Source organism: Oncorhynchus clarkii, chromosome 26, assembly GCF_045791955.1.
Source record: "Oncorhynchus clarkii lewisi isolate Uvic-CL-2024 chromosome 26, UVic_Ocla_1.0, whole genome shotgun sequence".
NCBI classification, from domain to species: Eukaryota; Metazoa; Chordata; class Actinopteri; order Salmoniformes; family Salmonidae; genus Oncorhynchus; species Oncorhynchus clarkii.
In genome coordinates this window covers 42,298,147-42,310,613 of record NC_092172.1, presented here as the reverse complement: position 1 = coordinate 42,310,613, position 12,467 = coordinate 42,298,147, and the positions used below count along the sequence as shown (strand labels likewise).

General features: G+C 40.9%; 1 protein-coding gene across 1 annotated transcript in view; it reads right to left on the bottom strand.

Moving 5' to 3' along the window:
- LOC139384475 (C-myc promoter-binding protein-like) overlaps positions 1 to 12,467 on the bottom strand; it is a 133,697-nt gene that overhangs the window by 76,314 nt on the left and 44,916 nt on the right. The window contains exon 5 of the mRNA XM_071129260.1: positions 9,130 to 9,299. Within this exon, the coding sequence (XP_070985361.1) occupies positions 9,130 to 9,299 (170 nt within the window). The remainder of the gene's footprint in view (positions 1 to 9,129; positions 9,300 to 12,467) is intronic.

Here is a 12,467-nt window from a genome sequence, read left to right as displayed (position 1 = left end):
TGACATGTAGTCTATTCAGAGTGTTTAATATGACATGTAGTCTATTCAGAGTGATTAATATGACATGTAGTCTATTCAGAGTGTTTAATATGACATGTAGTCTATTCAGAGTGTTAATATGACATGTAGTCTATTCAGAGTGTTAATATGACATGTAGTCTATTCAGAGTGTTAATATGACATGTAGTCTATTCAGAGTGTTTAATATGACATGTAGTCTATTCAGAGTGTTTAATATGACATGTAGTCTATTCAGAGTGTTTAATATGACATGTAGCCTATTCAGAGTGTTTAATATGACATGTAGTCTATTCAGAGTGTTTAATATGACATGTAGTCTATTCAGAGTGTTTATATACTGTTTAATATGACATGTAGTCTATTCAGAGTGTTTAATATGACATGTAGTCTATTCAGAGTGTTTAATATGACATGTAGTCTATTCAGAGTGTTAATATGACATGTAGTCTATTCAGAGTGTTTATATGCTGTTTAATATGACATGTAGCCTATTCAGAGTGTTTATATGCTGTTTAATATGACATGTAGTCTATTCAGTGTTTAATATGACATGTAGTCTATTCAGAGTGTTTAATATGACATGTAGTCTATTCAGAGTGTTTAATATGACATGTAGTCTATTCAGAGTGTTAATATGACATGTAGTCTATTCAGAGTGTTAATATGACATGTAGTCTATTCAGAGTGTTTATATACTGTTTAATATGACATGTAGTCTACTCAGAGTGTTTAATATGACATGTAGTCTATTCAGAGTGTTAATATGACATGTAGTCTATTCAGAGTGTTTATATGCTGTTTAATATGACATGTAGTCTATTCAGAATGTTTAATATGACATGTAGTCTATTCAGAGTGTTAATATGACATGTAGTCTATTCAGAGTGTTTAATATGACATGTAGTCTATTCAGAGTGTTTAATATGACATGTAGTCTATTCAGAGTGTTAATATGACATGTAGTCTATTCAGAGTGTTTAATATGACATGTAGTCTATTCAGAGTGTTTAATATGACATGTAGTCTATTCAGAGTGTTTAATATGACATGTAGACTATTCAGTGTTTAATATGACATGTAGTCTATTCAGAGTGTTATATACTGTTTAATATGACATGTAGTCTATTCAGAGTGTTTAATATGACATGTAGTCTATTCAGAGTCTTAATATGACATGTAGTCTGTTCAGAGTGTTTAATATGACATGTAGTCTATTCAGAGTGTTTATATGCTGTTTAATATGACATGTAGCCTATTCAGAGTGTTTATATACTGTTTAATATGACATGTAGTCTATTCAGAGTGTTTATATGCTGTTTAATATGACATGTAGTCTATTCAGAGTGTTTATATGCTGTTTAATATGACATGTAGTCTATTCAGAGTGTTTAATATGACATGTAGTCTATTCAGAGTGTTTAATATGACATGTAGCCTATTCAGAGTGTTTAATATGACATGTAGTCTATTCAGAGTGTTTAATATGACATGTAGTCTATTCAGAGTGTTTAATATGACATGTAGTCTATTCAGAGTGTTTATATGCTGTTTAATATGACATGTAGCCTATTCAGAGTGTTTATATACTGTTTAATATGACATGTAGCCTATTCAGAGTGTTTATATGCTGTTTAATATGACATGTAGTCTATTCAGAGTGTTTATATGCTGTTTAATATGACATGTAGTCTATTCAGAGTGTTATATACTGTTTAATATGACATGTAGTCTATTCAGAGTGTTTAATATGACATGTAGTCTATTCAGAGTGTTTAATATGACATGTAGTCTATTCAGAGTGTTTATATGCTGTTTAATATGACATGTAGTCTATTCAGTGTTTAATATGACATGTAGCCTATTCAGAGTGTTTATATGCTGTTTAATATGACATGTAGTCTATTCAGAGTGTTATATACTGTTTAATATGACATGTAGTCTATTCAGAGTGTTTAATATGACATGTAGTCTATTCAGAGTGTTTAATATGACATGTAGTCTATTCAGAGTGTTTAATATGACATGTAGTCTATTCAGAGTGTTTAATATGACATGTAGTCTATTCAGAGTGTTTATATACTGTTTAATATGACATGTAGTCTATTCAGAGTGTTTAATATGACATGTAGTCTATTCAGAGTGTTTAATATGACATGTAGTCTATTCAGAGTGTTTAATATGACATGTAGTCTATTCAGAGTGTTTAATATGACATGTAGTCTATTCAGAGTGTTTAATATGACATGTAGTCTATTCAGAGTGTTTAATATGACATGTAGTCTATTCAGAGTGTTTAATATGACATGTAGTCTATTCAGAGTGTTTAATATGACATGTAGTCTATTCAGAGTGTTTATATACTGTTTAATATGACATGTAGTCTATTCAGAGTGTTTAATATGACATGTAGTCTATTCAGAGTGTTTAATATGACATGTAGTCTATTCAGAGTGTTTAATATGACATGTAGTCTATTCAGAGTGTTTATATACTGTTTAATATGACATGTAGTCTATTCAGAGTGTTTAATATGACATGTAGTCTATTCAGAGTGTTTAATATGACATGTAGTCTATTCAGAGTGTTTAATATGACATGTAGTCTATTCAGAGTGTTTATATACTGTTTAATATGATATGTAGTCTATTCAGAGTGTTTAATATGACATGTAGTCTATTCAGAGTGTTAATATGACATGTAGCCTATTCAGAGTGTTTACTATGACATGTAGCTTATTCAGAGTGTTTAATATGACATGTAGCCTATTCAGAGTGTTTAATATGACATGTAGTCTATTCAGAGTGTTTATATGCTGTTTAATATGACATGTAGTCTATTCAGAGTGTTTAATATGACATGTAGTCTATTCAGAGTGATTAAAATGACATGTAGTCTATTCAGAGTGTTTAATATGACATGTAGTCTATTCAGAGTGTTAATATGACATGTAGTCTATTCAGAGTGTTAATATGACATGTAGTCTATTCAGAGTGTTAATATGACATGTAGTCTATTCAGAGTGTTTAATATGACATGTAGTCTATTCAGAGTGTTTAATATGACATGTAGTCTATTCAGAGTGTTTAATATGACATGTAGCCTATTCAGAGTGTTTAATATGACATGTAGTCTATTCAGAGTGTTTAATATGACATGTAGTCTATTCAGAGTGTTTATATACTGTTTAATATGACATGTAGTCTATTCAGAGTGTTTAATATGACATGTAGTCTATTCAGAGTGTTTAATATGACATGTAGTCTATTCAGAGTGTTAATATGACATGTAGTCTATTCAGAGTGTTTATATGCTGTTTAATATGACATGTAGCCTATTCAGAGTGTTTATATGCTGTTTAATATGACATGTAGCCTATTCAGAGTGTTTATGGTATGTCCAGGTAGTCACAACAATAGATGGGTGTTGGTTAAATGGTGATTATAATGAACAGAGGGAATTTGGAGCGACTCTATATTTTTTCTTCCTGTGAGCGAGAAGCGGTTTTTAGCAGAGCGGTTGGAAAGGACGTGAAGCGGCGCCCCGTGAGCGATGAGACGGACCTCCAACCGCTCACACTCTGACTGGAGAACATACATGAACCACACAGAGTTAGTCTTGTAATACTTGTATCTAGTGCACCATAATCAACCATTAATCACCGTGCTTCTCAGTGAAACTTAAATAAGAATCAGGGTTTTCTCTGGATAAAAAAGGGGACTTAGGTGGTGGGTGTGGCCGGGGGCTTGGCAAGGAGCCCTTTTTGGACTTAAGAGGCCCGCCCAATCATTTTCTATGCAGACAAATCCCTGAGCATTTAAAAAGCAATACATATATCTGACCTTGTACCAGCTAGGTTACCCTCTCTCTCTGTCTTTACTCTCTCTGTCTACATCTGACCTTGTACCAGCTAGGTTACCCTCTCTCTCTGTATTTACTCTCTCTGTCTACATCTGACCTTGTACCAGCTAGGTTACCCTCTCTCTCTGTATTTACTCTCTCTGTCTACATCTGACCTTGTACCAGCTAGGTTCCTCTCTCTCTATGTCTTTACTCTCTCTGTCTACATCTGACCTTGTACCAGCTAGGTTACCCTCTCTCTCTGTCTTTACTCTCTCTGTCTACATCTGACCTTGTACCAGCTAGGTTACCCTCTCTCTCTGTCTTTACTCTCTCTGTCTACATCTGACCTTGTACCAGCTAGGTTACCCTCTCTCTCTGTCTTTACTCTCTCTGTCTACATCTGACCTTGTACCAGCTAGGTTACCCTCTCTCTCTGTATTTACTCTCTCTGTCTACATCTGACCTTGTACCAGCTAGGTTACCCTCTCTCTCTGTCTATATTTGACCTTGTACCAGCTAGGTTACTCTCTCTCTGTCTTTACTCTCTCTGTCTACATCTGACCTTGTACCAGCTAGGTTACTCTCTCTCTGTGTTTTAACCTTCTCTCTCTACACATTCTAAATCTAGCCTAAATTCTAGAGACAAACACAGAGCAATTTGATTCCTGGAAACCCAGGATTATGCTCTTAGAGACAGATCACATAACATCATAATATACAGTCTGTGGATCACAGCCAAAAGGCTTTTCTGATCTCCTACTGTGTTTAGGTCGTTTTCTAACTGTTCCCAGAAGAGGGTATAGTCAGGTAACAGAACAGCCTTCTGTCAGAGGGTATAGTCAGGTACAGAACAGCCTTCTGTCAGGGGGTATAGTCAGGTAACAGAACAGCCTTCTGTCAGGGGGTATAGTCAGGTAACAGAACAGCCTTCTGTCAGAGGGTATAGTCTAGTATAGAACAGCCTTCTGTCAGAGGGTATAGTCAGGTAACAGAACAGCCTTCTGTCAGAGGGTATAGTCAGGTAACAGAACAGCCTTCTGTCAGAGGGTATAGTTAGGTAACAGAACAGCCTTCTGTCAGAGGGTATAGTCTAGTATAGAACAACCTTCTGTCAGAGGGTATATTCAGGTACAGAACAGCCTTCTTTCTGTCAGAGGGTATAGTCTAGTATAGAACAGCCTTCTGTCAGGGGGTATAGTCAGGTACAGAACAGCCTTCAGTCAGGGGGTATAGTCTAGTATTGAACAGCCTTCTGTCAGAGGGTATAGTCTAGTATAGAACAGCCTTCTGTCAGAGGGTATAGTCTAGTATAGAACAGCCTTCAGTCAGAGGGTGTGTTCTGCCTGTGTGTACAGTCTAGTACAGAACAGCCTTCAGTCAGAGGGTGTGTTCTGCCTGTGTATACAGTCTAGTACAGAACAGCCTTCAGTCAGAGGGTGTGTTCTCCCTGTGTATACAGTCTAGTACAGAACAGCCTTCAGTCAGAGGGTGTGTTCTCCCTGTGTATACAGTCTAGTACAGAACAGCCTTCCGTCAGAGGGTGTGTTCTGCCTGTGTGTACAGTCTAGTACAGAACAGCCTTCAGTCAGAGGGTGTGTTCTGCCTGTGTATACAGTCTAGTACAGAACAGCCTTCAGTCAGAGGGTGTGTTCTGCCTGTGTATACAGTCTAGTACAGAACAACCTTCAGTCAGAGGGTGTGTTCTGCCTGTGTGTACAGTCTAGTACAGAACAGCCTTCAGTCAGGGGGTGTGTTCTCCCTGTGTGTACAGTCTAGTATAGAACAGCCTTCAGTCAGAGGGTGTGTTCTGCCTGTGTGTACAGTCTAGTACAGAACAGCCTTCAGTCAGGGGGTGTGTTCTCCCTGTGTGTACAGTCTAGTATAGAACAGCCTTCAGTCAGAGGGTGTGTTCTGTCTACAGTCTGCACTGTCCTGTATGCTGTAAAGTGTTCATACCTTGTGTTAGTAGATGTCTGGGTCAGTGGCTGACAAGCTCAGTTTAAAGGGAAGCCTGGTCTGTGTGCAGAATGAGGGGCAGTACACCAGGACCTCCTGACTGTCTCTACGACCTTGGCCAGTAAAACACAGCTCACCTACCACACTCACAGTTGGGCAACCCACGAGACAGACAGAACCAAACGGAGTGGTTGCACGCCAGCCGTCGTTTTGACCCCCTGGTTGCGTCGTGTTTAGTTTTAAGCCCGGTGCTACCGTAGATATCCTGGGTTCAGGTCATGTTAGTTTTATTCAGACCTGGGTTCAGGTCCTATTCGTTTTATTCAGACCTGGGTTCAGGTCCTGTTAGTTTTAAGTGCTACCGTAGATATCCTGGGTTCAGGTCCTGTTAGTTTTAAGTGCTACCGTAGATATCCTGGGTTCAGGTCATGTTAGTTTTATTCAGACCTGGGTTCAGGTCCTATTCGTTTTATTCAGACCTGTGTTCAGGTCATGTTAGTTTTAAGTGCTACCGTAGATATCCTGGGTTCAGGTCCTGTTAGTTTTAAGTGCTACCGTAGATATCCTGGGTTCAGGTCCTGTTAGTTTTAAGTGCTACCGTAGATATCCTGGGTTCAGGTCCTGTTAGTTTTATTCAGACCTGGGTTCAGGTCCTATTCGTTTTATTCAGACCTGTGTTCAGGTCATGTTAGTTTTATTCAGACCTTGGTTCAGGTTCTATTCGTTTTATTCAGACCTGGGTTCAGGTCATGTTAGTTTTATTCAGACCTGGGTTCAGGTCCTATTAGTTTTATTCAGACCTGTGTTCAGGTTCTATTGGTTTTATTCAGACCTGTGTTCAGGTCATGTTAGTTTTATTCAGACCTGGGTTCAGGTCCTATTAGTTTTATTCAGACCTGTGTTCAGGTCATGTTAGTTTTATTCAGACCTGGGTTCAGGTTCTATTAGTTTTATTCAGACCTGTGTTCAGGTCATGTTAGTTTTATTCAGACCTGGGTTCAGGTTCTATTAGTTTTATTCAGACCTGTGTTCAGGTCATGTTAGTTTTATTCAGACCTGGGTTCAGGTTCTATTGGTTTTATTCAGACCTGTGTTCAGGTCATGTTAGTTTTATTCAGACCTGGGTTCAGGTCCTATTAGTTTTATTCAGACCTGTGTTCAGGTCATGTTAGTTTTATTCCGACCTGGGTTCAGGTTCTATTGGTTTTATTCAGACCTGTGTTCAGGTCATGTTAGTTTTATTCAGACCTGGGTTCAGGTCCTATTAGTTTTATTCAGACCTGGGTTTCACCACATAGCTCCACTTTCAGACCCCAGAGACAGAGATGGGGTTGTATTTTAGGTAGTATTCAATAGGTCCACTAAGCCTAGGCAAGCTCAATCAAGCTGCTAGCTAGCTGTTACCTTGCTGCCTGTCACTGTGGTGTTTACAGAGAAGCTAGCTAGCTACTAGCTAGCTGTTACCTTGCTGCCTGTCACTGTGGTGTTTACAGCGAAGCTAGCTAGCTACTAGCTAGCTGTTACCCCGCTGCCTGTCACTGTGGTGTTTACAGAGAAGCTAGCTAGCTAATAGCTAGCTAATAGCTAGCTGTTACCTTGCTGCCTGTCACTGTGGTGTTTACAGAGAAGCTAGCTAGCTAGTAGCTAGCTGTTACCTTGCTGCCTGTCACTGTGGTGTTTCTGCTTGGTGGTTACTCTTTGAAGCCAAGATCCTTCCGGCAGCTGTGACTGCCTATCTATTTCTGGTTGTATCTGTTCCATTTCATTCTGTGTGTGTGTGTGTGTGTGTGTGTGTGTGTGTGTGTGTGTGTGTGTGTGTGTGTGTGTGTGTGTGTGTGTGTGTGTGTGTGTGTGTGTGTGCGTGTGTGTGTGTGACCCACTTTCGCTGCTGGCGTGTGCTGTGCGTCACCGTGGTTTCCTGGTGCCCCAGTATGGGTAATGTTTTGGCTGAGGTCCTCCTCAGCTGTTGTTGTGTGTGAATGTGTCAATGCCTGCCACAAGAGGTAGACATGCCACCAGAGGTCTCTTCGCAGTCCCCAAGTCCAGAACAGACTATGGGCGGCGCACAGTACTACATAGAGCCATGACTACATGGAACTCTATTCCACATCAGGTAACTGATGCGAGCAGTAAAATCATTTAGAAAACAGATAAATATACACCTTCTGGAACAGCGGGGACTGTGAAGAGACACACAGACACACACACACACACACTAGCACACGTACAGTGTAATATTATTGTATGGTGGTTTTACACACACCCTATCTTTTGCTTTATATGTGATGTACAGTAAGTGCTTTAATGTATTTAGACCCCAGGAAGACTATCTGCTGCCTTGACAGGAACTAATGGGGATCCATAATAATAAACCCCAGGAAGAGTATCTGCTGCCTTGACAGGAACTAATGGGGATCCATAATAATAAACCCCAGGAAGAGTATCTGCTGCCTTGACAGGAACTAATGGGGATCCATAATAAACCCCAGGAAGAGTATCTGCTGCCTTGACAGGAACTAATGGGGATCCATAATAAACCCCAGGAAGAGTATCTGCTGCCTTGGCAGGAACTAATGGGGATCCATAATAAACCCCAGGAAGAGTATCTGCTGCCTTGACAGGAACTAATGGGGATCCATAATAATAAACCCCAGGAAGAGTATCTGCTGCCTTGACAGGAACTAATGGGGATCCATAATAAACCCCAGGAAGAGTATCTGCTGCCTTGACAGGAACTAATGGGGATCCATAATAAACCCCAGGAAGAGTATCTGCTGCCTTGACAGGAACTAATGGGGATCCATAATAACAAACCCCAGGAAGAGTAGCTGCTGCCTTGACAGGAACTAATGGGGATCCATAATAAACCCCAGGAAGAGTAGCTGCTGCCTTGACAGGAACTAATGGGGATCCATAATAACAAACCCCAGGAAGAGTATCTGCTGCCTTGACAGGAACTAATGGGGATCCATAATAAATACAAATGTGTAGGTGTGTGTGTGTGTGTGTGTGTGTGTGTGTGTGTGTGTGTGTGTGTGTGTCAGCGTGTGTGTGTGTGTGTGTCAGCGTGTGTGTGTTCGGTGGGATAACATTCCTTGGAGGTTAACTGCATGTGTGTGTATGTAGGAGGTATAAGCGTTCTTGGGGATTAGGAGGTGTGCATTTGTGTCCGAGTGTGTGAGAGTGTGTGGATGCGTGTTTGTTTGTTAAGATAACATTCCTTGGACCTAGTGCTGCATGTGGACGGGTGTGCATTGTGGAATAACCATTCTCGAAAGGTTAGGTGTTTGTGTGTGTGTGTGTGTGTGTTACCTTCTCTCCAGAGGATCCGGTCAGTACGAAGGTGGAGAAGACAGGCAGGGGGTATTTGGTCTGGGCCGGCCAGGCCTCGATGGTGGCCCCCATGGGCAGACAGAACAGAGGCACGGACTCAGGCAGGGGGAAAGACTCATAGTCCTCCTCAGGATACCTGCTAAACAGACCTGGAGGAGGGAGGGAGGGAGGGAGGGAGGGAGGGAGGGAGGGAGGGAGGGAGGGAGGGAGGGAGGGGAAAGGGGAGAGGGAGGAAGTGGGGGAAGGAGAGGGAGGGAGGGAGGGAGGGAGGGAGGGAGGGAGGGAGGGAGGGAGGGAGGGAGGGAGGGAGGGAGGGAGGGAGGGAGGGAGGGAGGGAGGGAGGGAGGGAGGGAGGGTAGGAGATCACACCTCAATAAAATGGGGGTTAATGTAGAATGTTTCTGTCATAATGAACCACTAAACAGCTATGGGTTAATGTAGAATGTGTCTATCATAATGAACCACTAAACAGATATGGGTTAATGTAGAATGTGTCTATCATAATGAACCACTAAACAGATATGGGTTAATGTAGAATGTGTCTATCATAATGAACCACTAAACAGATATGGGTTAATGTAGAATGTTTCTGTCATAATGAACCACTAAACAGCTATGGGTTAATGTAGAATGTGTCTATCATAATGAACCACTAAACAGATATGGGTTAATGTAGAATGTGTCTATCATAATGAACCACTAAACAGATATGGGTTAATGTAGAATGTTTCTGTCATAATGAACCACTAAACAGCTATGGGTTAATGTAGAATGTGTCTATCATAATGAACCACTAAACAGATATGGGTTAATGTAGAATGTGTCTATCATAATGAACCACTAAACAGATATGGGTTAATGTAGAATGTGTCTATCATAATGAACCACTAAACAGCTATGGGTTAATGTAGAATGTTTATATCATAATGAACCACTAAACAGATATGGGTTAATGTAGAATGTTTACATCCTAATGAACCACTAAACAGATATGGGTTAATGTAGAATGTTTATATCATAATGAACCACTAAACAGATATGGGTTAATGTAGAATGTTTACATCCTAATGAACCACTAAACAGATATGGGTTAATGTAGAATGTTTACATCCTAATGAACCACTAAACAGATATGGGTTAATGTAGAATGTTTATATCATAATGACCCACTAAACAGCTATGGGTTAATGTAGAATGTTTATATCATAATGAACCACTAAACAGCTATGGGTTAATGTAGAATGTTTACATCCTAATGAACCACTAAACAGCTGTGGGTTGATAGAGAACTCTCTCTCATTTAATGTATCATGACATAATCATCATTACATGCAACACTAGGCAGTTCCTGTAGCACTAAGCAGTCGCTGACAGATAACGAAGTCGTTGTTAATTAGGCCTAGTCATTGTCCATAGACGACAATTAGCTACACTTAGGCCTAGCTCAGTAATTACACTATTATGTAGGCCAAACTCTAGGCAGTGTTTTGGACTGGTGAGCATCATGCTGTCCCAAAGAAAGGGAGTCATTTTCTGACTTGGGTGAAACTATCCCTTTAAGGCTCTAGGAGCGTGTATTGGCATCATTAACAGTGTTTAACCCAGAACACTGTCTGTCTCACAACACGCCACCACACGTCTTAACACGTCTTAACAAGTCTTAACACATCTTAACAAGGTCTTAACACGTCTTAACACACCACCACACGTCTTAACACGTCTTAACAAGGTCTTAACAAGGTCTTAACAAGGTCTTAACAAGGTCTTAACACGTCTTAACAAGGTCTTAACAAGGTCTTAACAAGGTCTTAACACGTCTTACAAGGTCTTAACACGGTCTTAACACGTCTTAACAAGGTCTTAACACGCCAGCAGCACATCATTGCAGACTACATACAGTATGTTCTCATGCACCTTGCCTGGCTCATATCCTCTGGGGACTCTCTCTTTCTCTCTCTCACACACACACACCCTGCCTGGCCCATATCCTCTGGGATATATCGCTCTCTCTTACTGGCTCATCAGTCAACCAGGGTGAATCTCTGATACACCAGCCAACCAGGGAGAATCTCTGATACACCAGCCAACCGGGGAGAATCTCTGATACATCAGCCAACCAGGGAGAATCTCTGATACACCAGCCAACCAGGGAGAATCTCTGATACTTCAGCCAACCAGGGAGAATATCTGATACACCAGCCAACCATGGAGAATCTCTGATACACCAGCCAACCAGGGAGGATCTCTGATATATCAGCCAACCAGGAAGAATCTCTGATACATCAACCAACCAGGGTGAATCTCTGATATATCAGCCAACCAGGGACAATCTCTGATATACCAGCCAACCAGGGACAATCTCTGATATACGAGCCAACCAGGGACAATCTCTGATATACCAGCCAACCAGGGACAATCTCTGATATACCAGCCAACCAGGGACAATCTCTGATATACCAGCCAACCAGGGACAATCTCTGATATACCAGCCAACCAGGGACAATCTCTGATATACCAGCCAACCAGGGACAATCTCTGATATACCAGCCAACCAGGGACAATCTCTGATATACCAGCCAACCAGGGACAATCTCTGATATACCAGCCAACCAGGGACAATCTCTGATATACCAGCCAACCAGGGAGAATCCCTCCTACCCTGCTGTAGACATCCATGACTCATCACTAGAGCATTTGCATTGAACAACCAAGTAACTGTGGAGGAAAAAAGCTACAACCGTTTATTGTCACAATGAACAGTGTAGAGAAAAAAAGTGTCCACATTTACTCCAAACCCTGTTATAAACATGAATGACTCACCAGCCAACCAGAGAGAATCCAAACCCTGTTATAAACATGAATGACTCACCAGCCAACCAGAGAGAATCCAAACCCTGTTATAAACATGAATGACTCATAACCAGAGAATTAGCATAAAAATTACAAGAACCACAATGTACCCGCCCCAAAAAGTACCAAAACCTTTTATCAGTCAAAATGAGCAGCTGGAGACATTTGTCTGTGAATGCTGGCTATAGAAGTCTCATGTCTTTTCTGTGCAGGGGATTGGAGGGAGTCTCCAGTATCATGTATTTTCCTGTACAGGAGAGCAGGAGGATTGGAGGGAGTCTCCAGTATCATGTATTTTCCTGTACAGGAGAGCAGGAGGATTGGAGGGAGTCTCCAGTACCATGTATTTTCCTGTACAGGAGAGCAGGAGGATTGGAGGGAGTCTCCAGTATCATGTATTTTCCTGTACAGGAGAGCAGGAGGATTGGAGGGAGTCTCCAGTATCATGTATTTTCCTGTACAGGAGA